This window comes from Lepisosteus platostomus, chromosome 2 (assembly GCF_059453375.1).
Source record: "Lepisosteus platostomus isolate fLepPlt1 chromosome 2, fLepPlt1.hap1, whole genome shotgun sequence".
Lineage (NCBI taxonomy): Eukaryota > Metazoa > Chordata > Actinopteri > Semionotiformes > Lepisosteidae > Lepisosteus > Lepisosteus platostomus.
In genome coordinates, this window is record NC_142612.1 from 4,083,861 (window position 1) to 4,111,294 (window position 27,434).

Genomic DNA, 27,434 nt, shown 5'->3' on the forward strand with positions numbered 1-27,434 from the left:
CAAAGTTCTGTGCGGCTCTTTTAGCTAACAATACAAAGCTCTCTCCCAGCACATCAGTTTTCTAATTCTGATGTATTCCCATTTGCTGTGGATCAAAAGCGCTCGCATATTGTTACCGATTTTCATTTCTGCTTTCAGAATTTCACATGGCATTCCTCGCAAAATCTTCTGTTATTTTCCCGCTTTATATCAGAGGCTGGATTTCACTTGTCTGAGTCTTGTTTATTGTCGTTGTTTTGTTTTGCCATTGCTCTTTTCACGACTCACGGAGTAGATGAGATTACAGGAAGGAGAGATCAGTAACATTTGTTTTAGTAACATGTTTTTCATAGCAAAACTACACACAAACAATAACAAACGTGGCTTTGAAAGCATCTTAGTCAGTGGTTTCTCAGTATACTTAGTGCATTTTTATTTAGAGCTTTCCAAGAGCTGCCTAATACTGCATTTCACTTAACAGTGTCACAGTGCGACTAGTGAAGAGCGCGTCACCCTCGCTCCTCTCTCAGAACAGGAGGGCAGGCCTGGGTAGTTATGTGCTTGAGACGAGCTCAAAAAGATGTCATCAGCAAGAGTGTAAATCAATTTTTCAGCTCCTGGCAGCAACAGGCCCTCCTCTCTTCTGAGTGGTCCAGGGTAGAGCTTCCTCCTGCTCCCCCGGTGCTGTGCAGCGATGATTGAGCCCCCTCCTCTCCTCGCCGTGAGCCAGGCCGCTCAGGTCTAGATGAAGAACTCCTGCTCCTCTTCTTCGGCCGGTCCCCCTCCGGGGGCGCAGTCCTGCGTCTCTGGCCCCTGGCCGCTGTCTGCCGCGGGGGGCGGGCGCCAGCAGGGCGGGAGGGAGGCGCTGTGGGGCCGCGGGGGCCGGGGAGAGAAGGGCCGCGGCGAGGAGGCCCGGTCCCGGAGGGGGGAGCAGGCCGGGGGGGGCCGCGGTCCGCACCAGAGTCCCCCGAAGGAGGGGAGGGGGTTGCCCGACGCCGAGAGGGGCCTGGGCCGGGGGGGCGGCCTCTGGGGGGGCCGGGCGTAGGCCGATACGACAGACATGTCCCCACCGGCGACCCTGCGGCCCGTGTCCACGTCCGTCTCCTCGGCCCCCACCAGGGCGTCGATGTCGAAGCGGGAGCCGGGGTCGGGGAGGCCGTCGCGGGCGGTCGGGAGGCACAGGAGGGAGCGGGTCCGGTGGCCGGTCCAGAAGGAGCCCGCGGGCTCCGCGCTGAGCCCCCGGCTCCCCTCCCGCTCCCGCTCCCCGCCGCTCAGGCCCGGCAGGTCCTGCTGGGAGAGCCGGTGCTGCTGCCGGGCCCGCGAGGCGGTCCTGTGGTACCGGCGGCTCCTGTAGGAGACCGGGCCCCGGCCCTGGTGGAGGCAGCCGGCCGGCGGGGCGGGGGGCGGCCCGGCAGCCGGGGGGGCGAACTGGGCGACCGTGTGTCTCCGCCGGGACAGTCTGGTGGAGCCTCGCACCTGGAGGGGCCACAGAAACAGGAGCCAGATTACCGCGGGCGCACGGAGATCGCTGTTCCTCACGCCCACGCCCGAGAGACAGTCTTCGGATCAAAGCAACGGCCCACGGCTTCATGCCGTTCGCTAGCGTTCGCACAGCATGAAATAGTTCATTCTGGGGAAGGACTCGGAAAGGTGGGATAGAGAGGGCAGCAGACTGGAACAGCTGCAGCTCGGTCTCCCACAGCTCCGGGCAGATCTAGTCAGGGCCAGATCACAGCAGCCATCGGGGAACCATGTCACGTAGATGATTTTTCTTTTCCACTGCAGATTCTACCGCTGGTACGGCAAACAACCACCTGGTAAACGTTCTGGGAAAAGAGGAATCTGTATTGAACCCAGCAGGGACACGGGTCCCTTTTCAGGCATCGTTTTATTTCTAGTGCTATTTGTACCTTCCAGGAGTGTATTTAAATGTATTTGCCTTCACTCTGAATTCCCAGCTCTGGTTCTGAACACAGTCTCTCACCTCACATTATTAATAAAATTAACTATATTTCATCACTGAGCAGGCAGGGTTTATTCTGGAGTATGAAACATTGATGTTTGGCATGAAATATGTGCATCACTCTAAATGGTAACTCATTTACTACATACATTTTATAAAGACATTTTATACATACCAGAAATTACAGTCCACATTGCAATTTAAAATATATATTTCTATGTGAACGATGTGGTCTAACATTTAAATATTGACCGTGTTCATCTACTTACTGATTCCTGATGAAACTGAGATTACAGCACGAGCGAGATTTTATTTTTGCCATTGCTACAACATTTCTCTTGTTTTCCTACTCGCATCCTCCAGCGCAGTTAGGAACTGGTTTCCGATTCACCTTGAAATTGGAAGTAACCTTGGTGAGTAATTACTGTACATGTAGCTCTGTGCTTGGCAAAACATTCTTCTCTCTTTTTCTGTGCAGCAATGTGACCGGCGTTAGAATTTTCTAAAAAAAAAAAAACAACCTGAAGAATGACATATCGGCACTGCTAGGAGGACGGTTTCATTCCTTCAGCCTTCTGATAAAGCAAGCGATAAATTGTTGGTGAATGCTGTTGTCGTTCTTAAGATTCCAGAACCCTCTTCTGGGTACAGTGATTCTAATATTAATTTGACACCTGTTTTTACTGTTTCTTGTTTTTACTGCCCCTTTCATCAAACCCGGTAGCTCACAAATCACACGACATATGGAACTCGTTATATCAGAGTGCAGTTCTCACACCAGCTGCGAGAAGCTTGCCGAGACCTTTCACCGGGGTTGTCTCCCTTGACGTGGGCTGTGGCTGAGCCCTGAGAAGCAGCAGGTTATACAGCTGTAAAGACGTTGCTGCTGCCCGGTGTCCTCAAGCCCTGCTCTGCAATCGACAGTGTTTCACGACAAAACCCGGTGTCTTCCCTTTAAATCCCCAGATCCCAAGCCCCCCCAAAATGAAACAATCATATGACATCAGCAGGGATTTAATCATGTCACGGCATGTGGCCCTCAGAGATTGCTGAGCACTTGATAGGATAGCTTTGTAAAATGTAAATAATAGGATGATTGGAGTTTCAATGACAGAAATGCTTATAGGACAGCCTATTACACCACACTGGCCACACTGGTAACGACTATCAGACCGCTAATAAACAAAGGACCTATTTATGGGCATGTTTCTTCAAATAATGTTTTATTCAGATTGCATTGTTTTTAGTCAGAGGAGTGTTTTGAATGGACCTGCTTGTAATTCTCATTGGAATGTGACCTTCTGTGCAATCACATCACTAGGCTCAGTGCACCGCTGGAATAACAGAGAATAAATATCCGACCTACTGTTTCTCTCCTGTTTCCAGTTAAGAACATCTCAACTTTCTACTTCAGCACTAATTGGGCCCTGGAAACAGTTTCCAACTCAAAACGGCTGGATTGTATTTGTTGTACCTCGGAGATAGAACTCGATTGCTCAAGCACAGCAGATTAACCAACGCTTGTCCAGAGTGGCCAGCTAGTTTCGGTATGAGTAAGCACTAAACGTATTTTTAATTAACCAAGTACCGTAATCACAATATTAAGAAAAGTTTTGATTGCAGAATCAGTCCATCCTGACGGCCTGTTTCTGAGCATCGTCACTCACTACTGGCAAAGATCGGAAACTCCAACTGTTCTCTCAAGATTTTATGAAGTTTGAGTAGGAAGCGCAGTTTAACATGGCTCCTCTCCTTTCCTCTCCCTCTTCTTCATCAATAAAGAGGTTCGATCTGTGATGTAGAGACCTGCTGCTTCCAGAAGAGGGAGGGCAGGCCCTTAAAACGTCCAGAGGCCCTTGGTTGGGGAGGCCTGCTGCTTGTGGCACACAGTAGCACACTCTCAGTGGAAACACTGACACACGAGACAAACGAGACCGAGCACCAGGGTACCATCGTGTATTCAGAGAGTTTTCGAGTTTTTGGCGTCCGACTCCTGGGCGTGAGCCAAGCCTTCCCTCTGGTCCTCAGTCAGAAACCTTGAGGTCGTCCTTTGCTTTGTGCCTTTTACAGTACCACCTGTTGACAGGGTAGCTAAGACTCCACCCCTGAGAGGGGGCCATTCATCTAGCCTGTCGGATAGTTAGTAGTGAACTGGGCTGAGGATGCAGTGCTCTTGGGTAGACAGTGGACACTCTCACACCCCGGTTCCTAATGACTCTCTGGCAGGTTTACAGCAGGAAGCATTATAATTAGACAGACAGTTGGGAAATGTAACGGACACAGATCAATGTAAACCACCTCCTGTTACCCCCAATATAACAGGAGCCTCCACCGACAGACGGCCCCGGATTTCAAGTAGTTTCCCAGTTTATTATCAACTGACCTCACTGTCAAATTAATGGTTGTTATTGTGCAGCGAAACGCAATGTGCAGTGCGTTGATTTAATTCGTATTAGTACTGTATATCAAAATACATCCCCATACCTACAGTTAACATTATCCTTCAAACATTTGCTCACTGATACCTGACAGTTCAAACGTAAATAAATGCTTGCCCTTGCAGATCTTTGCCTGAAAGCCCAGTTAAGCTGAGATACAGTGTTATCCATTTCTGGTTTGGTTGCGGTTAAACTCACAAGGCGCATCCCCTGTTAAGAATGGTAACTCATGGAGACACGCATCTAAGTGCAGGGATGGTTTCTGCCTCTCTGTCACCTTTTCCCATGGAGTTCTTCCCACGAGTGCTCGGCTAGCACTAACTAACATGCTACGGTTAGCTGTGCACTCAGACGAGTGAAGTTGGGTGACACAGTGAAGGCAGCGATGCCCTGTGCCTTCTTCTCAGCCACTACTGAGGCCAAAGCTTGGAAACCACCACTGCCGGCAAGCAGAGCAACTCAAATTCTGGGTCAGATCAGGAAGCGCAGAGCTCTCGTCTTTTCATTGCGCTCTGAGGAGTGAGTGACTGAATTTCGTATTAATATCGCCAAAAACGGTTTACACTGTGTGCTATTTTGACCAGACAGGCTAGACCACAATCATATACCATTTTATTTTTTTAAGGTGGGCACACTGTGAGGATCACATCCGGCCATTTCTGGAAGAAGCCAGGGCATCGTCTTCGGCAACATGGTAGAGCAGCTTGTTCCCGAACTCCCACAACCCTTTGCATTAAGAATATTGCACTTGTGCCTTGTGGTTTGCGCTCAGTGTTCACTCCTCTGGGTTGGCTTTGTCAATGCCATTGGAGGTTTTTATCACGATCGTAATCCCTCCTCTTAAGGGCGCTCCGGCTCTTTCCCTTTGTAGATTATGTGCACCTGCCTCCTGTCCAGCCCCTCTTTATTTAAGCCTGGTGCTCTCACTCTTCTGGGCTCAGCACTGGGAGATGGCCGCCCGGAAGTCCTGGAGTGACCCGACCATCTGGGGGCCCGGAGCGCCTGGCCTCGTTAACCCGTTTTTATTCCCCGTCCCTGCACCGGATCCCACTCACCGGTTTTTAAGTCTCGCCTCATTTCGTCTTGGATGGGTCACCCGGCTCTGGACTTTTGGACTTCGCCCTGGATGACCCCCTGGACCCCTCTGGACTTGTTCGCCACGGCCACGCCCCCCCCCCCGAGCACCAGCGCACGGCCGTCACGCCCCCGTTTGTCAACCTGCCCAGCTCCTCGTCGTCTCCTCCCCGTGTCCATTTCCACTTACTTCCGGATTGTACCGTCTGCATACTTGTGCAATGTCCCCTCATACTCTTCTCTGTTCAAGACTACACCTGCTCAGTTCTTTCAGCCTGTCCAGCGTGGGGCGCTCCTTCAGTCCCTGGAATTCATCTGTCTGCCCTTGTCTTTTCCTAACTAATTACAGAGCAACAATATCTTTCCTTTTAAGAGCTGTTTAATTCCCTTTTTTTTACATGTTCTGAGCAATACTTGTACCTCCCTGCTTCTTTCACTCTGGCAAGAAAACACACGTCTGACTTCTACTGTGTTTTCTTTAAAAATAAAACGGAGGGAAATGAGCTATATAATAATTCCCAGGGAGACATAACTGTTCTTATTCTCCGAGCTTCCTCTGTGCTTTACTTTCCTCTCAGGGCATTAATACACTCTTAAATCTTAAATATACAGGACCATGTGGGCTGTGGTCTCAGACAATCCTCTACACTCTGTGCTTGCCAGTGCTTGAGGAAAGGTAACCCATTCACTGATTAATAAAAATGAACATTTTTTAAAAGTACTTAATCATTACTACTTGTCATGTAGAACCCTCAAAGGAAGGTTTTGGAAATAAAAAAAATAAACCTAAACTAAACTAACTGGGAATATTCCAGTTATTAGTAACATTTTTATCAAGAGTGAAATTACTCTTTTCTTTCCCAATCTTATAGACCGCCTGGAGTGTACTGCTGTTCTGCATGTTAGGAAGTGCTGCACTCAGCTGGTGGCTGTGGCTGAAACATTCGTGCCTTTATCTTACCTTGCTCTGCCTTCGCCGGGCTCAGCCTGGCATTTCAAACAGTTTGTGCTAAGCACGTCTGAGCGCAGAGATCCCTTGTCCCTGTGCTGACAATGGTCCAGTGTTCTGGCAGTTAGTTATTCATGCAACATTAAGCAATGCAGAACAGCACATCTCTTTCAGCAGATTCAGAATCGGCAGAGCAAATGCCTGACCTCACATCAAAATGGTTTCAATTTAGCTGTCTAAAATACTGGTATGCAAAAACATTTATTTAGCAAACAATATAAAAGGAAAAGCAATAAATTGTGTAAATGTCAACATGTGAAGCATTGTGTGACTGACGAGTACAGTTTTTTCCCACTTATTCTTAGGAATTATTGCTGATCTTGTTGTTTGCATGAAGAATATTTAATACTACAACATTCCTTTCATACTTTAAACCTGGTAAAAAAATTCTCATGCACAATGGATTTAAGAATTGTAATTAATTGTAGGAAATATATTGAGAGGCATTAGAAACACAACAAATGAGAATAGGAGCCACCATTTGTTGCATTTTAATGCCTCATAGTATACATTTATATTGAAACACACCTATGAACATTGATAAATCTCTTTTCCTGTCACCTGAGATCAGCTGTTCCAGTAACCTTTTGAAGTCTTAGTTCATTTCTGACCCTTTTCAGAAGGTGGCTTGCGCTTATCTTATTAGTGCATGTCACAGCAGAACTACAAAGTGAAACACCAGCTGTTTGTCTCTACGAAAAGCCTAGCATATAAATGAGCTTATCATACATGTAGCAGATGCAGTGTGTGTAAACGAAGATTCACTGAGTCTAGGGATATTCTGTCTGTCAGCAGGTGGCACATAAAGATGAGCCTGATGCCCTGACAATGATCTAAAAAGAGGTTCAGCAGAGTCTTTGTGGGAATGGCACATACTGTACATACACAAAAAATATGAAATGGTGTTGATAACCAGTGTTCAGGAGAGATGACAGCTGCCGTTCATTCTCCTAACTCATAATAATTATCTAATGTCATTTCCTAAATTCCCCTTTTCCTTTTTCACACTTGTCTCCTGCGTCCCTCTTCCAGCTCCTCCTGTCCAGCTGCCCCTTGGTCACCCCACTCTCTGTAGGGGGGTCCCGGCCTCCTGGTCCCACAGCTCTCAGACAAGCAGGTCGAGCCAGACTGTGACTTAGTTCTCGATGAACATTTTCAGTCCATTTGAGTATTGGCTGGAGCACTAGAAATATCTGCTTTAAACTAGCATAAGAACAATGGCTCAAATGTCATCCTCTCTTTTATATGAGCCACTTAAACATTTATTTGAAGTCGTGACATCTACATTTTGATTTTTACTGGCCCCTCAAACCATTTTGACAATTCATCTGAAAGTATACTGCATGCACTTGACATACTAGAATGTCTCTCCTAAAATTTGGCTACTCAATTTAAAATATATTCTACACATATCAATGTCACTGCTGCTATGTGAGCTCAGTGTATGGGTTGACCATGCACTTGAGGCACACACCGAATCTCTTTTGGAATCCCTTACATTCCCACTTTGCAACTTAACGAAAGGCTCTTGAGTCCATGTGGAAGTAGACAAAGCAAAGCATCCCAAGACGCCAGGGCGAGAGCCCGAATCAGCAACCCAGATGGGATCAGAACAGCAGAGGCACACAGTTTCCAATCTCCATAATGGAACAGTTCCCACCTAAGACTAATCCACATTTATTTCAGAAGCTGTTATCTAATTCCATGCTGATATAAATCCCCACTGTAAGTGATAGCCAGTCCAGAAGTCCAGACAGACAGAGCTCTGTTGTGAGATTCCCTGTGGGCTGATAAACTTGCCTCTGAAGCCGCCAGTGCAGGTATTGTTACACAACCTCTCTGTGCTCAAAGAGAGATGAGGGAGTCTCTATTCATCACACCACATTTAGGTCTGATGGAAAGGAATGCAGCGCTAGCCAAAGCAAACCACATCACTGAGCTAATATCTCTAAAGCTTCAGGAGGTCTCCTTGCTTTCATGCATCCTCACAGTGTCGGCTTATGGAAAACACATTTTGAAATGATCGTGTTTCAGCAGGTGATGCGGTGGAGTTCAGCAGCTTCCTGGTCCTGCGCACTAATTTGGCCCATGAGCCTGAAAGCTGTGTATGTTGGAAGGAATGCAAGGCTATCATAATCTGTACGCTTGCACAAAGGATGCAAAGTATAGCTACCTGGAGGGAGAGGAAAGATAAAAAAAGGCCTTTTGTTATTTTACTGAGAGGCTGGTTTGTTTTGCGTGATTTAGCTCTTCCAAAGATTTATTTCCAGTCTAGCATCCAAGCTTTTAATTTGTTTTCCATGCTCAGTACTGCATGTTTCCTGTCACAGAGCATGGTGCTTTATTAGCACTATATATGGTATTTGCCTGCTTTTTAAACAATCTAGACAAGACCAGCTACGTGATGCATTTTAAGACGTCCATGGTGATCTGCAGCACACTGAACCCCCCCCTTATCATTACAAATAGCAAATATGAACACACTTAACAATAGAAACACTAAACATGAAAAGGAGCTGTAACACAGTCGTTCATGCACCGAATCATGAGGTTCAAGCACTTTTACTGTATTTGCGAGTCTTTCCTTCAGGACACTGATATCAGATGACCATAAGTGTTCTATATCTCTGACGCAATGACAGAGGGAGTTTAATACTCTTTGTCTTTGTCAGAGGGCTATTTTCTTTGTGAAACTAGAAACAATGATTTGACCAAGAGATTACTCCCAGTCTCATACCATTATTGCACCCATACGCAGGTGGCTGAAATTTACACTGGTGACACTGGGCTTACTGCAGAACACCTCTGAAGTGTTATCTAGCAGTGATGCTTAAACGCTTCTGAAATGTCATCCGATAGGCCAATGTGGGAATTGAATATTCGCCCAGATGTATGGAAATGCGAGATTGCGTATAACCAGAGATATGATACGCAGCTGCCATGTGTCGTAACTGAGCCAGCGGGCGGGGCAGCAGCCCTTCCAGGTGTGAAAACTGCGACTGGAGCTCAGGCTAAAGGCAAGCAGGTGTGAAGCCGTGGGCTTCCCACTTACCTGCAGGAGGATCTTATTGCCGTCGTAGTCCTCGGTCTGCCAGCGCACCTCGCTGATGGGGGTGCAGGGGTGGGGCAGCAGGGGCACCAGCCGCCCGATGTCCTGCACGCGGAACTCCACGACGGCCGACTCCGTGGGGGCGGGGCTCTGGCCCCTGGGGAGCCTCTTCAGGGAGAGCTGCACCTCCGTGTCCAGGCTGGCATAGACCACGAAGAAGCAGAAGTCCTCCCGCCGCTGGGCGAGCTCCCTCTGCAGCACCAGCTGGTACATCCTGACCATGTCGGCGAAGTTCTCGTGGCGGCAGTAGACGGTGAAGCGCACGATCTCCTTGCCGTAGTGCACCGGCCGCACCGCCCAGAGCGGCGTGCCCGCGGCCAGGGTGAAGAAGTCCTGGCTGCAGGGCATGTAGGGCAGCAGGCGCCCGTTGACCTTCTCGGTGTGGTGGAACTGCCAGGGCGGGGCCCGCAGGGCGCTGTGCAGCTGCAGGACCTGCTCCTCGCCGTACTCCTCCTGCAGGAAGAGGATGACGGCCAGAGAGGGCTGGCCCGCCCCCCCCCCCGGCCGGGGCCTCTTCGGCCTCCTCCAGGCCCCGCGCTCCGACACCCGGAAGAGCTGCAGCTCCGGGTGGATCCAGGCGAGCACGCTGTCTGCCGCCTTCTGCAGGGCCTTGGCGTTTCCCGGGTCAGTGATGATGTGCACGCTCACCAGGAAGGGGTCCTGCAGGTCGCCCGAGGACAGCTCACCTCAAGAGCAAAGGGCAAGGGCAGAAGCTTACTATGACTGGCATCCTTCAGTGCTCTGCGTGTGAAGTGTGAAGTGTAGTAGTGTGCAGTTGTATCACCCTGCAGCTCACAGCTGGCAGCCCCACTGAAGCTCAGCAGGTGTGAGCCTGGTCAGTGCTCACTGGAGACCACCTGGGAAAGCTAAGGTTGCTACTGGGTCCAATAGGGGGTGCTCACCCTGCCCCAGTATAGTGACGGGGACACTATCCTGTAAAAAGTCATCTTTTTTCGGATGACACATAAAACCGAGGTCCTGATTCTCTGTGGTCATTAAAAATCCCAATCTGAATAGATTATTTTAATTCCAGAGAAATGTGTTGTGTGTTTCAGGAATCACGAAAGCGTGCCTTTTCTGCATTATTAATTGGACTGTCTGATAAGGGCTCCGAGCTCTGGAAGAGCAGAGGCAGTCATCTGCTCTACAGAGCATTCGTTTTCTTTATTCTAAGTCCCTCCCCATGATAACCACCAGAGCTCGGGGAAAGCCACTACAAGGACCACCAGAGTGCTGATCCAAACCCGTTGTTAGGATCTTAGGTGACAAACACAGCAGAGAAAATCCTCTTTTGTTGTGTGGGGAGAAATCGGTGGCTGTGACCGTTCATCTCTCAGACAGAGACCAACGACTGGCACAACTCTCCCCGACCTTTGTGCACAGTCAGTGGGGCTCACTGTAACCTCCTGAGACTGTCCCTCTCCTCACAGCACAGGCACAATGCAGCAGGACGGAAGGTGCTCTCAGTCATTCGTTCTCTCACTGCGGGCTCCGCAGCCTCGTGCAGAAGAGCAAGCACTGGCTGGATGAGCAGCGCTGACCTGGCTTCCTCACGGCAAGCGCAGAAGACCTGTGGCAGGTCATAGACTGCTGCTGCACAGGAAGCTGGAGTCCCTGGCTCACTGAAGCCTGCTGGGAGAATCCTGCTCTGTCAGCAAGCGAAAGGGCCTAAATCTGACACAGCACCTTTACTGGTTGAGTCACTTGAGCCCGGGGATGTCTGTGTTTTAAAAAACGGATTGATAGTACAACACAGTCCTCTTCTGTGGAAATTCATTCTGCCTTGTTAAGCCATGACCTCTAACATGAGGGATGTTTTTTTGCCTCACTTTCAGAAGACTTGGTGAAACTATACTTCAGGCTTTAAGAGCCACTCAATGCCTTGCAAAGGCAAAAAAAAAGGCATATGTGGGTAATCATTAAAATTAAACCAGACACAATAAGGAGACAATGAACGGTTTATTTACACTAATCATGGCAGGAAAAAGTGAGTATATCCACATTGATCGTATTACCCTGCCTGTTTCCTCTCTTACAACATAGAGGGTCTCGTCAGGGCCCACAGCAGCCTAGACGCTCAGCAGCAGAGAGCCATCAAAATGGCAGACTCAATACAAGATGACATAAGAATCTGTCAGTGAGCAGAAATGTGGGCAGTGAAGTATTAAACAGAACTGCTGATTTGTTAAACAACCTGTTTTTAATCTGGAAAGGAAAGGGCTTGCCTGAAGAGATCTCAAAAGCAAGAATAACAAAATACAAAGGCCAAACTGCAAAAAAAAGAAAACGATAAATGATCATCTGTATTTGCAAAATCTCAGTGTCCTGCTGAGTTGCAATGATTAACTTTTTCAGTGCTAGGTAACAATATCTTACTGGCATAGTGCCCCACAAAGAAACAATGTAAGATAATTGAAGAGGGTTCATGTTTCAACATTTAGTTGTTTATGATTGGTCCCATAAGCTTAATTAAGGCTGTGGTACTGTATGTCAGGCAAGCCTTTATTATACATGTCTGTAAAAGTAATTAAAAACAACTGGCAGCTGAAATTTAAGAAGAGACCCTCAGCCTTTGAATGGCTACAATGTTCTTATACTGTTTTCAAGCATGTTGTATAGAAGGAAAGGTTGCTCTTTTGCAACAACAAAACAGACATAAACCAGTTATATTTGTACACCATGAATAAAAAGCAAAAGGAAACATCTAACTTAAAACACTTATATTTGTACACGTTGAATAAAAACACAAGGAAAAAGTATACCATTTTTAAAAGGCTGTACTGGCCAGGCTAAAAGCAAATCACAGGCAGCAATACCATTGTTTCAATTTGTGCAGCCGTGTTTCTCGATCTTAGAATTGTAAGGTAGGGATCTCAGTCTCACAGGTCATTACAATCTTGCTGGCATGCCATTTGGAAAGAAAAGATGTCCAAATTAACCAGGCAGACAGTCACAGATTGCAGTGCTAATCCCTGCCCAAAAGCCCGGCTTCTTTAAGTGGCTCCTTCTGAAGTTTCTTCCAGAGCAACTGTAATGCATTTAGGGTTCATTTAACATTTTGTTTTATTTCAAATCTTGATGAAAAAATAAAACCACTAAGTTTAGCGACATATCAATAAAAATGTTCCATAAAGCTCACAGAGCAGGAAAGAAAGCTGGGATTTTGAATGTAAGATTCTAACTGATGCATTGTGCGATGAAAGACCTACACGATGTTGCATTTAAAGCTACTAAATGGCTAATTGTAGGCATGAACAACAGAACACCGCAAACAATCTGTTTCAGATTTCTAAAAATCCTCAACAACTGAACGACTCAGACTGCATTTATCAAGTAGGATTTCAAATATAGGCTTCCTGACTGGCGCAACTACTGAAAGTCTTTGCCCAGCCACAGGCTGAGCTTTTTGATTGTGGGTTCTAACTGTGATCCGAGACGTGAGAAACACAACAGGCCATTCCAAAACAGCCAGCTACAGTGACTCTACACTTAGGAAGAATGGTTAAGGGTTTCTACAACACCACACATCTCACCTTCCAATACAGTTTGTTTGTGTGGAGGGGAACGACGGCCGTGTGTTAATTCTTTGACAATAAAACATTAGAAATCAGCAGAACGTTTGTCATATGACACTTGAAGAAGCAGAACGTTTGTCACATGACACTTGAAGAAGGCTCCACAGCCTTTCAGCATGGAAAACCCTTTACCTGTTCCTTTGCAGTCTACACGTGCTGACACAGCTTCCAACTCAAACTCCGGAAGATTATCTTTACCAGTCCTCAAGATGTATTCCCGGTCATTTGTGCTGCATCCAGACTGGGTATGGTCAGATAACGGAGCTGCAGCTTCATGTCAACAGCTACAGAAGAACTCTCCCCCAAGGTTACAACAGGTTGCTGCTGTTCTCTGACATATTGTGTTTTGCTGCTGTTCTCTGACCCCAGTGTTTTGTACCTAACTGCAGTATGACATCAATGGCACAACATTAAAATCAGAGCAAAATGGTTTTCGCATTCTCCAGTTTTTATAATGCAAGTCTCTTATCTGGGGAGGGTGTCCTCCCGTCTTTTCACAATTCTCAAATAAGGGAATTAATAACGTTTCAGACACTGTTAGGGACGTACAGCACCTTCCATGAACTCCACTCATGCCATAGCAAAATCATTTCTTTTTTGCAAACGTCTTTGTTCTGCAAACGTGGAGCTCCCTGGGACCGAAGTCCCTATCCACCCTTTGTGTTAGAGGCAGGGGAGAGGATTTTGGGATGAGTGTCCTAGTTTTATTCTTTGCATAAAGCACTGAGGATCAACGGTAGTTGGAAAAGAGACTTATCTCTGGTAGAAGGGAGCATCTCTCAGGATACTAGTTGGAGTCATCTGAATTATGCATTTAAAAATCCCTTTCACAAGTTGCTGTATTCCAACTTCATCACACAGAACCTACTTAACCCCTCAGGAACATTTTCTTATGCATATTACTGACACACGAAAGAGTATTCTGTTTTCCCAGGGAGCTACAGGCACAATTTTTCCATATGGTCAGGGAATGCACAGATGTTCCAGTGTCTGGGAGAAGGATATATATGACACTGTCCACAGTTTCCCATTGGCCCTTACCAATCACGGCCTCCTAATAATCCCCATCTCTGAACTGGCTTCATCACTCTGCTCTCCTCCCCACTGAGAGCTGGTGTGTGTGGGGAGCGTCCTGGTGCATCATCCAGGTGGGGCTGCACACTGGTGGTGGTGGAGGGGATCCCAATCACCTGTAGAGCGCTTTGAGTGGAGTGTCCAGAAAAGTGCTATATAAGTGTAAGCAATTATTATGAATTATTATTATTATAGTGCTAAAGTGGAGTGTTCCTTCATCTCCTCACGTCTTACTGCTGAATGCCAGAACCAACCAGTAAATTCACCCTGCAACTCACAACTGGCAACCCACTGAAGCTAAGCAGGTGTGAGCCTGGTCAGTACCTGGATGGGAGACCTCTTGGGAAAAACTAAGGTTGCTGCTGGAAGAGGTGTTAGTGGGGCCAGCAGGGGGCGGTCACCCTGCGGTCCATGTGGGTCCTAATGCCCCAGTATAGTGACGGGGACACTATACTGTAAACAGGCGCCGTCCTTCGGATGAGACGTAAAACCAAGGTCCTGACTCTCTGTGGTCATTAAAAATCCCAGGGCGCTTCTCGAAAAGAGTAGGGGTGTAACCCCGGTGTCCTGGCCAAATTTCCCATTGGCCCTTACTAATCATGGCCTCTTAATAATCCCCCTCTATGAATTGGCTACATCACTCTGCTCTCCTCCCCACTGATCGCTGATGTGTGGTGAGCGTTCTGGCGCACTATGGCTGCCGTCGCATCATCCAGGTGGGGCTGCACATTGGTGGTGGTGGAGGGGAGTCCCCATTACCTGTAAAGCACTTTGAGTGGAGTGTCCAGAAAAAGCGCTATATAAGTGTAAGCAATTATTATTATTATTATTATTATAAATTGACCTACTGTAGTACACCGACAGAAAAGGGCGTGACTGGCCAGAGAACGATTACACTTCGATGGCAGTGGCCGCTCTCCTTTGCCTGGTGCCAGCTGGCCCTCACCCTCGCCTTGTCTAATGATGTTCAAAGGGAGCTGCCTACCGCTCTGGTCCTGGTGTCCTACAATGGCTTGGTGAAGGAATCCTACGATACAGAACAGCACTGCTGGTCCTGCTGCTATCTCCTGGTTACTGAGCTGGTTTTGGTTTTGCAGAATTTCGGGGTGTGGCTATCTGAGATGGGATGGGTTCAGTGAGGGGGGGGGGGGGGTCAGAGGGGTCAAGGGGGAATTACGGAAGTGGGAAAAGGGTGCTGCTCCTTTGGGGGTGTTGTCATTGTGTGAATGATCAGTGTTTCCTGATCATTCAATTCCTAAAGAGGAGAGTCTTTCGAAAAGGAGTGTTTGAAAGAAATTTCAAAAAGTTGAGAGCATGAAACTGACACAAGCATGTGACTTTAGTGAGAAAATAGATTAAAATAGAAAGAAGAAAAGTCTGAAATAAAGATCTTTAATATTTTATGTGAAACACCAATTAAATGTCTCAACATATTCTAATGCAGCTAACCTAACACACAGGGCGTGGCACGGTCTCCAAACACTACCCAGAATGAGCTGAAGTGTTTGCATGTGAAAGAGCTGTATAACCTCTCATATTTGTTATACTGACAGCTTGCAAATGTCTCTGCTGCCAAACATGTGCAACAAAGTTTACAGAAGCTTTGTTAATCTTTTTAGAAATTAGGGAAAAAGCGTAATACTGTAAATCAAAAGGTTAAAGCTTTAATTTTATGTGAAAATCTGACATTTGTCCCCTGCCCAATGTTTGATGAACGTCAAATAAACCAGTTAAAACGTAAGATTTTAAAATGCAACAGTTAAATTTAACTGTTCTCTTGATTTATGTGTGATTTGTCATTTAACAGCACCTCAACTGTTTTCAGTGAGTTGGGGACAGATTCTTGGATTTTTTAAGCATTTACAAATATACTAAGTAACTTGCTTTCTTATGCAGGGTTGTTACTGTACAGTATATACAGAACATAAGCTTGAAATAACTCCTGTTCATTGTCAAACTGGATTATGATGCGAACTTCCTCTCCTAGCGGAACTGTGTTAGAGCACACTGCCAAACGGAAACTGGCACTTTAAGTGCACCCCTCTCTCTGACAGGCCTGAAAACAAACTCAGACACAGCAGCTGCAGATGATGCACATACCGTAGTTTGCTTTGGTGCTGTACGGGAAACAATGGGTTACTCAGCTCATTCTCTCCCAGGATTCACAGAGCTTTTACTGTATATGCAAATCATACTCCAGACTTCATCCTTGCAGCAATAAAAGCTCTTTCTGCAGAAGAAAATAAAGCTCAGCCTGTGCTGAGAACATCTCGCAGTAATTAAAATAAACAGCTACATATGTTTCTCATAAACTCAAGCGAGGAGCGTAATGATACAAGCTGATTTCACAGCTTTTTGACTTTACTGAAAAGCGAAATATAGGATAAAAGGGCAGTGTACAGCACAGCGTTGGTTTCACTAAGAATGATCGTTCTGTTCTCAGACAGAGGATAAAGTACAGTACATGTTCATAAGGTCCCAAAAATCTGAGGACGAGAGCAATGTTTAATCACGATAAAATGAAAATCTCTTGTAATTTTACTCCCCATCCCAACCCCCAGAACCTGGCAACCTTTGCTCAATATTTCAGCCTTACCCAGCAGTAAGTACAAAAGCACATGTGCATGAGAATCTAGGTCAGTGTTTGTTATAAGGCACAAAACACAATATGAAGCAGAGCATTAACGATATTATATAAGTGAGCAGAAAGACTGTTAAAGCAGAAGTCAAATGTTCTTTTGTAAATTCAAACAGTATTGAGAGAGTGCGTGTCATGGCCAGCTTATCAGCGAACCGTGTTCACTGCTGTGTGTACAGTACAGCAGGCCCATTGATTTAGTCTCTGCGGACCTGAATAAACAGAGCCCGAGGAAGGTCTTCTGCTAACTCCTGCAACATTGAAGCAAATTGCACAAAATTTGGTATAATCAGAGGACCAGCAATCCCCCCCCCCCCCCCCCCATACCCCTTAAACCCCAAGTTTTGTTTTGTTTTCTCTGTGGCGGCAGCTCAATGAAAGCAACATTCCTCAGATGGATCTCAAGTTACGGATATCAAATTACCCACTATTCCCCAAAAGCAAATTGCCTGTTCTAAACCTTAGATGTAATCTACCGCAGGGATAATAAACCCAATACTGAGGTTTTTCTCATAAATAACTTTAAGTGTAGTCAATTAGCATTTTTAACAAGAGCTGCAAATTGCCTGTGCTAATTCACTGAAGTTCTCATTTTGGCCATCTTGTTAAAAAACGCACAAAGTGGAAAATTCCTTTTCTAGTGTTACAATACACACAGAGACGATACATTTAACTTGCAGAAAACTAGGCTTCAATGTACGGTCTTTGAAAACAAGTCTGTTTCCTGTCACTTCGGATGCTTGATGCTTTCTTGGAGAAAGGAAAGGACCGCAGTGATCGGCCTGTGAAGAGCAGACAGGATTTGTGTGCCTGGGAAAAGCCCCTCTTGGTTTTCTCCTCCCTTACAGATAAACACGTTACTGTGATTAATTGTGTTCTGCAGACAGGATGGACATCCCTGCCTATATGTCTGACTGTCAGCACATTTCCAGAAGCCCGCTGTGAAAACAGGCCCAGCGAATTTAAAGAAGGCAGGCACGGCACAGAGCAGGGGCTGTCTCTGTTTATATAGGTTAACCCCCGATCTGCAAGTAGGCCAGCAGATGTAAAAAAAGTGACAGCTCAGTTGCCCCAGTAGGCAAAGGTCGGCAATTGTAGGCCAAAGGGTCCTGCGCTTGAAAGAAAAGCACAGCTGCCCCACTCGAGAGAAACAAAGTGTTAGAGGATCCGGCATTCCAGCGTCTGCCCTGATGCATGGATCTGTGCTTCCAATGTGGCAGAAAACAAACTATAGAAAGAGTGGGGTGATGCTTATGGTAAGTTCAGTGATGCAACTGGAGTCCACCTACAATTCTTCACACCTGAAGATGGCACCACAGCCGAAACACTGTGTGTCTTTTCCTCGCTTTCCGGCAGGGAATAAACCTTTACTTGTTCCTCTGCAACCTACGCGTGCTGACACAGCTGCCCACTTGAACTGCTCCACACAGCACTGCCTTCAGTGGAGAAAAACATACAGTAGCACCAGAATTTTGGAAAGAACAATTACTTCAGCAGACTGAAATAACAGTTATATGTCACCAACAGTTCCAGTTAATTTTGAAGTACAGAAATGAAAGAAGGCCCTTCAGTGCTTGTGGCAGAGGGAGGGGAGAAAGTTATTGGAATTTGCAGAGCTTTTGAGCTGAGAGAGAGCTACAGGGTGGAGACCCTCATCCGGGCCAAACCCAAAACACAAGAAAGCATGATATATTGCCTTCAGTGCAAACTGTATTTAATAAGCTGAACACCACCTTTCCTTGTCCTTTTTTTCAAAACAATAGAACTACTTTCAGCAAAGTTTTCACTTAAGCATTTGAGTGGTTCATCTTCAGGAAACAAAGAGGAATGACACATCATTGTTCTGCAGGGTCCCAGCAGAGTTTGGAAGAGCAGTGTGCTGGAAGCCACAGTTTTCATCTGCTACTGAGTAATGCCCAAAGACAATACAGAGTAGACACAGCCAGGATTTAACAGGAAAAACACAAAAATCGGGTTTGTGCTTTTGTCAGTGGCCTGGGTTTCCTGTTCTTCATTTAGGTTAATTCCATTTCCTAGAGCAGAGATTAATGGTCTAATATTGGACATAATCCCTGTATTGTGATCCACACTAGCTGTGGCAGCAGCAGTAAGGTCACAATACACATGTGGAACACGCCGGGCTTTTACAAAATGAAACCAAGGCTGTGATTGTTAAGAGCTACCGTCGCCCATTCTGCACGCCTCAGGGCAGACGGGTACAGATCGGCTGCACAGTTTGAAGGTAGTTTTGCAGAACTCATGGATGCATAGAGAAACCAAATCTGCTCTCTGTTATTGGAGACAAAGAAATGCAGAGTCCCCTTGAATGGTGTAACTTCACATTTTAGGTGCAGCTGATTTAAACATTGACGATGTCAGATGCAGAAACCAAGCATGAACAAGAAAGTTTACTTACTGCTAGCAGAAGACATTGGGCTGTAGTCAGACCTGCAACAGAAAGAACAGTTCGGCCCCTGAGTACATCCATCTATCAATCCATTTTCAATAACAGTTTGGTTCAACACAAGGTCACAGAGAGCTGGAGCCCAGACAGGCAGACAATAGCACAAGTTGGGATAGACCCAGGTCTGGACCCCCGAGTACAGTTGACACAAGTGATTTATTCCCAAATGCCAGTGAGAGTAAAAGAAATAGCTGCTTCTGTGGGGAACTCTTTACATCAAGGATTGGCAATCCTGGTCCTGAAGGCCTGGTGTGTCTGGAGGTTTTTATTCCACCTCAAGTCTTAATACCCAAATCAGATCACTAATGGTTTCATGATTTAAAAATATACATTAAAATGATCAAACTATGATCACGCTATCTCACTTGTTCTATCACATCTACTGCCCTATGGGTGTTAGAAAAAGCCAATAACAGCTTCCTAGTAGTTTTCTTTCCAAATGGGGCCAAGAAGCAATCATTATCCACTCCAGCCATATCCATTTCGGCTTCTGTTATGCTCATTAGAGCGTCCTAAATTATACATGGACCATTAAAATCTCCCATTAACATACAGTAACATTGCCTTTGCTACATTCCTTCCTGACCTCATCATTTGGTAGCTTACTTGCCCCTGTGTCTACATTATGTACCTAGTGTTAACTCTGATTGAACCCTAATAGCCATTTACACTGCCTATACCATCTTGCTTGTGGTACCTAGCTTGCAGGGATTTCTGGATTTATAAGCCCACCCCACCAGTACCTTCTTCCCTGCCTGTCACCCAATAAAAGTATATCCATTCATTTTAGACTCATCCATATCATCTTCCCCCAGTCAGCTATTCCCACAGGACTGTTTATCTGTTACTGCAGTGGCCTACAGTGACTGCCTTTTACCCATGAGGCTTCTACCACTGAGCTGTTTAAGAATGGGAGCTGTTATTCGGTTTAAGTTTGTTCTCAGTGTGGCCCCAATCTTTCTTGATCCCCCTAGAATTATCCTGCGGGTTACTGGTCTAAATACTCTTCAGCTGCTCAGTACTGTCCCCAGTGCAGCGGTCCTCCTCTGGTTCAGGTAGAACCTGTCAGCTCACAGAAGTCCCATTTGTTCCAGATGATCTCATAATGCCTCATAAACGTTTTCTCTGCACCACACGTTTCGTTCTTCATATTTCCTCTTGTATCCCTGCATGTATTAAAAAGACACACCTTTTTTCGCTCTTTGCAGCATTAAAACGTCACCTTAAGAAGACGAACACGGGAGAGAAAAAAACGTTCTTAAAATCCTTCCTAAAAAGTTTTCAGGCTAGATTTCAGAACACTCGATATCAAGTTGAAAAACTGGGGCTTGTGAGTTAGGACATGTTGAGGTTGCATACTCAAAATGTTTACTCTTTGCTTATTCTTAACTAACATTTTAGCCAGGCGACTCCACAAAAAGAAAGCCCAACACCAAGACTTCGGTGAAACACCTTTTTCCCTGCTACTGACCTAAAAAGCCATAGATAACTAAGGAAATATTTGGAGAACACTGCTGCTGGTGCTTGGAGTCTGTCTGTTTTTGTAGAAGTGTGGGACCCTGTAGCATTTTCACTTTTTGCAGCTGGTTTTTCGATGATGTTTGGGCGGATGGTCGCATTCACTTGCACATGAACACTCATTTAAAAACAGACGATGTGGAGGAAACCTTGGTTCTGTCTGGCATGGTGTTGGGGAGCTTTGGGCGCTGTAACAAAAATCTTCAACTCAAAATGTAAATTAACGGTGAGCACGCTTAATAACGCAGCGTTCAATCAATTCACCTCTGCTAACTCGGGATTTGGATAAAAAGGGACGTCTGTATAAACCTAGTAAAGTATCTGTACTATAATATGTATATGACCTATACATGGCCTTTCTGACCATTTTGGAATATTCCTTGATTGAAACTTAGTTAACAGAATTCTTTTCGCAGGGCATTCAGACATTTTTTGACATTATCTGCAGTACTACACAGGAGCGATTGGGTCCTATTGGGTCCCAAAAAAGAGGGTTTGAATTCCAGTTTGGAGGCACTCAATGGAGCGCACCCTCCTTCATAAGAGTCAAATGTTCAATGTCCTAGTGTTTGTTTTAGATGTGTTCCAAAAATATACCAGGACTTTTAGAAGAGGTTTGACACCAGTTTACAGAACAATGAACAAAACACAGGTCCACATGCATCAATTTTTCTTTTCCGCCCCAACAGAGCAATTCCTGTTTCCACTGTCATGGGGAATTTGAAGTAGCACCAGGCAGCATACTCAGTTTCCTGCTCTCTTTGAGGCGGGGAGTGAGTTGTATATTTTTTGTCTGGCGTGTTTAAAGAGCTCTTCCCCCAAGCAGACTGAAAGTGATAATACTTCGTAGACTGAAGCTCTCTGTCCAGCTCTGCTAACTCCTCAGGGTCTGGAAGTGTGGAGCTCACATTCTCGGAGAAGTGAGGCTGTGATTTAGTGTTGGGGCTACACCTTCTCCTCTGCTTTATATTTATATTTACATTTTGCATTCCAGTCTGTTGCACGCACCAAAAAGAAGGACGTTGATGATTCGTAGAACAGTAGCAAAAAGGACTCATTTTCGTGGTCAACCTTACTCTTCTTGGTGACCAGATCACCTTAACAACATTATAGAGATCTGAAGAAAATCTCTTATACTGGAACCTATCCAAATCTTTTGAAGTTCGAAATTTCCTGAAATATTTGTGTCATTAAAGAAACTGACAAATTATGATTCACTATGATTTCTGAGTGACACTATTGTGGGTTTAAAGATAATACAAGGACAAATATCTTTTATTTAAATAGACAAACATGTTTTTTCAGGCTCTTGCTCAAGGAAAAAAATTGGTGTTAACTTGGTGTTAATACCTTATAGTAGCTGGTTTAACATTTTGAGAATTTTTCAATAGTTCTCCTGTCTTCTCACACAGAGTTCTTAACAAAGGATTGGTCTGTGAACAATAATGATTCCTTTTAATTAAGGGGAAAACTTCTGGAAAAAGATTACAAGTTTGGAATGGCATGTAACACTGTCTCAACTGATAATGAAGAGGACAGGAAAGAGAGATTTAGAACAAAGGATTAACACCTCTTGTGTGCTGCTTTCATTCTGCATAATCCCAAACACAAATACCTTAGAAAGAAAACTCCATAATCAATTGTGCAAACATAACAGATCCCCCCCTTGTTAGTCCATGTCTTACAGTGTACAAAATCTACTTCCACACGGCTTTTACACATTTATAAGGACATGCTGAAATTTCGCAATCGATTTTTCTGCTGAAGTAACCCTGTTAAAAGATTTAAATTCTTAATCCTAAACATATATTCAGTTACAGTATGTGTTCCATGGTAAAATTATACATTTTTTGTTCTGCATGTAGAGAATTGAAAGGTTAAATGAACGCAAAACTTGAAACAAATGAAACTGAAGGTTGTGATATTGGTTATGAGTTCATAGTCGCTGCTCACAGGTCAGGTACAGAAACCTTCAAGTTCTTTGTTGTCATCAGGATTCTGATCTGGTGTCTGCATGAATGCAGGCTTACTTTAAAGCTCTTCCATAACTGTGTTTCAACTTTCAAGGGTAATCTGAAGAATTTTTGATCAGAAAACGTTTGTTGAAAAACTTTTGAGGGAATCTGTCCTACCCACTCTGTCTGAAAACTGTTATGTGCCTGAACATGTGGTTACTGCTATCTGAATATTCTCTTGAAAAACATCCTGCATATTTTAAATGATGCCAATATTGATATGATTTCCTTTTTCATTAGACATGAAGATAAACAGCAGTATCAGATTCCTGTATGTCCCAAAGCATGCCACTGCCATTTTTCAAACACACCTAGCTACAGGGATGGGTAACTAAGCCCTTTATTGGATTTTCATTTAACTTATTTGTTCTTTTCAACTTTACTCTTTTTTCCCATCATACCACAAACTGATGCCTTCTGCTGAATACAACTGTTCTGGCAGTTTAAGTTAAACATTGCATTTACTTAATTATTTTTGGAAACCTGCTGGTCAAGTGGATTGAGTGTGTGCCCATGAATAAGCTGGCTAACATCCTATTATCCTGCATTACAAAATGTTCTAAGTCCTCATCAAACCCATTTGGGAAAGGCAGAGAGGAGTCTGTCCAGAGACTCTCTTCTGATTGGATTAGCAAAACAATGTTTGTCCTAAGCTTCCAATTTACACTGAGTGCCTGTCCAGCTCACAAGGTGCAATGCGCAGCGCAGTCAGCTGGCACATCTCATTAATGTTCTGCCTTTGAACTTCAGGCCCAAATGTTTAGAAGATTCCAGTGTTGTGCCAAATCATACTCATGCACTCCAGAATGCTGCAGAATCTCGGGGAACACAAGGTGTTCCAGGTGGATGTAAAATACTCAGACACATTTAATTTTTAGATCATCAACAGGTGCCCCAACACACAGTTCTTCTATCTTAACTATTATATCTTTCCCTTATTGGAATGGACAACTAAAAACATTGTTATGAGTCACCCACGGCAGTAACCTACGCAATTTGGTCTTGAATTTTTATGATCCCACTAATAAAATGCACATAAAGAGGTACATCACCTGAACCCAGATTAAAAACAGCCTCTGTTTTCCCTTCATTGTATTTTATGTTCTATCAACTCTCTACATAAGAAAAACGCAATAATGCCAAAATTTGTCATGTGCTTTTAATGACTACAAACCTAACAAAAAAAGGCCTGAAAAACTAATACTATGGATACTTAATAACTGTTGGGCTAATTCATGACACTTACAGGTTAAGGTTTTGATTAAATAAACCTTAGAATCTTTAGAAAACTGTTTACTATACAGAATTTCTCTATCATCCATTTATCTCAGGGAAAAGGAACATTTTAGATGACCTTATACATGCTAGAATACACAGCTAAACATCAGCAAATATTTCAAGCAGTAAATTTTGCACAGATGAGAGAAAGCCAATAAACAACCTGATATCGTGTGAAAGTAAAAAACTAAGCATTCTATTGGCAGAATAGAACAGAAAAACAAACATGCTCCTTCTGACACTAATGAGAAAAACCATTGTTTCTCAAAGGATTATCCAGCAAATCTGCATAATGACGTTGGCACAGCGGGTACCAAAATGATCGGGGTGTGTGTTTTATTTTTTTTAAAGAGGATGTGTGCTGTCACTGGCCATCTGGAGAGGCATCTCTGTCAACCAGTCACAGACTTTGACAATGAGCTTTTCACTTGCCATATCAGCTTTATTATTGCTTAAGCCATGAACAAAACAGGATAAAATAATAGAAAGCAAAATAACCTCACTATGAGACTGAAAATAAAGAGAAACATAAAAAGGGAAGAATGTTTACCAATAACAGGATGCCTTTCAGCTCACTCTCCTCATTGGGTTGATAGTAGGTATCTTCAACAGTTTAACACAGGCAGTGACACAGGAATGAGTAAAGTGCTCTTAAAAGAATATCCATGCTGAAGACATAGTTATTATGAAGTGTTATTATGATTTTAAGAATCAATCTTAACCTAACCCTGTGTCTTTCCAACCTATGGTAACATATGCATCTATGATGGAAAATAAATATTTGAGAAGAGTTGTACTGAAAAAAAATGTTTTCACTAGCTTTGTAAAGTTTATAGAGTTGAGATTTCCACTTGAAGTACACTTCAAGTGTACATCAATAATGTGTGCTTGACAGGTGGTCACATGAAACTACAGGGCTGTGAATCACACCGAACTGCATGGTACCAGGAGTGCATGCCTAAAATTAACACAGCTGTCATTTCCCTCTTCATTACACTCACGAAGAATCAAGGACGTAATCACAGCACATCAACATCCTACAGACTGCTAGTCTCTAAAACAGAGGGTGGTCTACCTTGGCTCTTCAATTCCACTGCATTGCGAGTCTATCCTAAAGACAATCCCACTGTATTATCTGAGTGGTCTTCAGCATCAGGATTAATTAAGCAATTAAGAATCAATTCAGTAATGAATTCATTGGGAGGCTCAAAATGAAACCAAGAGCCAAGGCTGGCCACCCCTGCTCTACACTTACTAACACACACAGAACCACCTTCGCCAGCACATTCAGAAACTGCTGTAACAGCCACATACCTAGCAGTACACCAGGAACAGACCCAATCATCTTTGCTTAGTAACCAAAGCTGCAAACGGACAGTAAATACATGTCAGAACGTTAAATCCTTCTGCGTCGTATGTATTTCCACAAAACCGCGCATCTATGCGAATACATCATAACGTTATCATCCGACATGGAGCATGGATTTAGCCAGATGTTTGTTGCTTTGTGACTGCGCACAGCAGGTGGATGAGGTTATCCTTCAGCTAATGAAGTGCGGCTTTTAAAAAAGTTATTAAAGTTCTCTGGTGCTCATAAACAATTTCGAGATGGAACTTTACGTCAGCCTGTGCGCTGTCAAAATACCTTAACGTGGTTTCGGAGACAGAAGGATCTGTACACTAAACTCGGCTGCTCTGTTCCAGTATCGGTCCAAGTGATTGCGACAGAGAGAGAAGAGAAAAAAGGCTGCAGCCAGCGCGCAGAACATTTTCGCCCTTGTAGTCCGCTAGTCGGCTGTACCCCGCTAGTCTCGACTCACCCTCCGGTCTCAGCTCCCGAGTCCACACAATCATCCTCGGTGGAGTTCTTCTCTATCTCGGAGCACCAAGACATGATTTCACTCGCGCTCTTCCCTTCAGCCTGACGCGTGCCGAGATGTCCTTTTGGAGTTTAAAAAAAAAAGGAGAAGAAGAAGAAGAAGTTTTCCGTCCCGAAGCTGACAGGAGCAGGATCTCGGAGCTTAGCCCTCTCCCGGCAGCTCAACAGGCTGCGCTTCGGCTGGGGTGCGCTGCGTCACTGCCGAGAGGCGACGCCTCTGTCACGCACAGCCGGCTGCTGCCTTCAGAAGCAGCGCTGACCTTGAACAAGCGAGGCTGCTCGGTCGCCTCGTCTGAACAAATTGCACATATCGCCTCCGCCTTCTTGAAAGCTCTCTTTTGGTCTTTACGCATCGTATCGTGTATCCGTGGAGCGGGAGGGTTCATGCCCTGCCTAAGCTATCAACAGATTTGAGCTAGGGGATGCACTGATATTAGGAGAAACGGTGGAAAAAAATCATTGTGATTGTTTTTGATTACGATGGTCCCTGGGAGCTATACTGTAGAGTTTGTTGGTATTTTATTTTCAAAAAAACTTCTAAACTACTTAATAGTGCAAATAATTAGTATCCAAGTATCACAGTATCACAGTCTGCGTAAAGTACATTTTCCAAGTGCCAATAAAATGCCTTCCTGTAGCTGAACATGTTGTTTTTGTAAACCTTTATTAATTAGTAAAAAGAAAAAACTTTCAAATAAATGCTGTTCCCGCATTCATGAACCATCATCTTTATTTACAAAGGTATTCACTCCACGTATTTAGCATGGAATTGCCTTACAGATGTAAAGCTGTAATCCACTGTCCCAGCAGTGTGAGACAGTTGATAACAGGATTCGTCCTGTTGTGCGTGAGAATGTAAAAGTCTGTAAATGAGAGAGAGTCTTTTGGACCAACTGGAACAGTTGACCTTCAGATGTTAATTGATCAGAGGATCTCAGCACGCCTATTCTTGAAAGAAGTAAGAGTATCAGATCCAACAACAGGACTCAGTAGCTAGATCCTGAGCTGGAAAAGTTTCCGTTCTTTAATCTTGCCGGTGTAGGACAGTCCTTTGAGCTCATGGACCATGTACTGTACCTGGTTACTCTCCTGTGATCTGATTGTAATGCACCAGTAACTTTCTCTGTATCCTGGAGACCAGAGCTGATCAAAATATTCTAAATGCGGTCAGTGTACTAAAACAATGTCATACAATACTTGATAAATTTGGGATAGAGTGTTATGTTACAAGTAAAAATGACTTAAAAACATACAGTAGTTACATATTGCTTTGCCAGATTCTTTGTTATGCTGTCGTTCATATAATTAGTTTGAAATGGAAATGTCTTTAATGTTGTCTCTTACTTTAGAAGGAATGTAAATTGGTGACTGTTAATCTCCATTCATTCTGACAGTGTTTTCTGAATATCATATCTTTTTTT

The 27,434-nt window shown here is 44.6% G+C and overlaps 1 protein-coding gene across 3 annotated transcripts; it reads right to left on the reverse strand.

Moving 5' to 3' along the window:
* Positions 1-201: 201 nt before the first annotated feature.
* fam124a (family with sequence similarity 124 member A) lies at positions 202-26,383 on the reverse strand. Of its 3 annotated transcripts, XM_088646667.1 has the most exons (5): positions 25,955-26,382; positions 25,449-25,498; positions 19,276-19,307; positions 9,516-10,258; positions 202-1,455 (listed from the first exon to the last, which is right to left on the reverse strand). In XM_088646667.1, the coding sequence occupies exons 3-5, from the start codon at positions 19,289-19,291 to the stop codon at positions 721-723; spliced, it is 1,494 nt and encodes a 497-aa protein (XP_088502793.1). In that variant the 5' UTR covers positions 19,292-19,307; positions 25,449-25,498; positions 25,955-26,382; the 3' UTR covers positions 202-720. The 3 variants fall into 3 exon arrangements, with proteins under 3 accessions (XP_088502793.1, XP_088502776.1, XP_088502784.1); XM_088646650.1 differs by lacking the exon at positions 25,449-25,498 and having other exon boundaries at positions 25,955-26,381; XM_088646658.1 differs by lacking the exons at positions 19,276-19,307; positions 25,449-25,498 and having other exon boundaries at positions 25,955-26,383.
* Between the last annotated feature and the right edge of the window lie 1,051 nt (positions 26,384-27,434).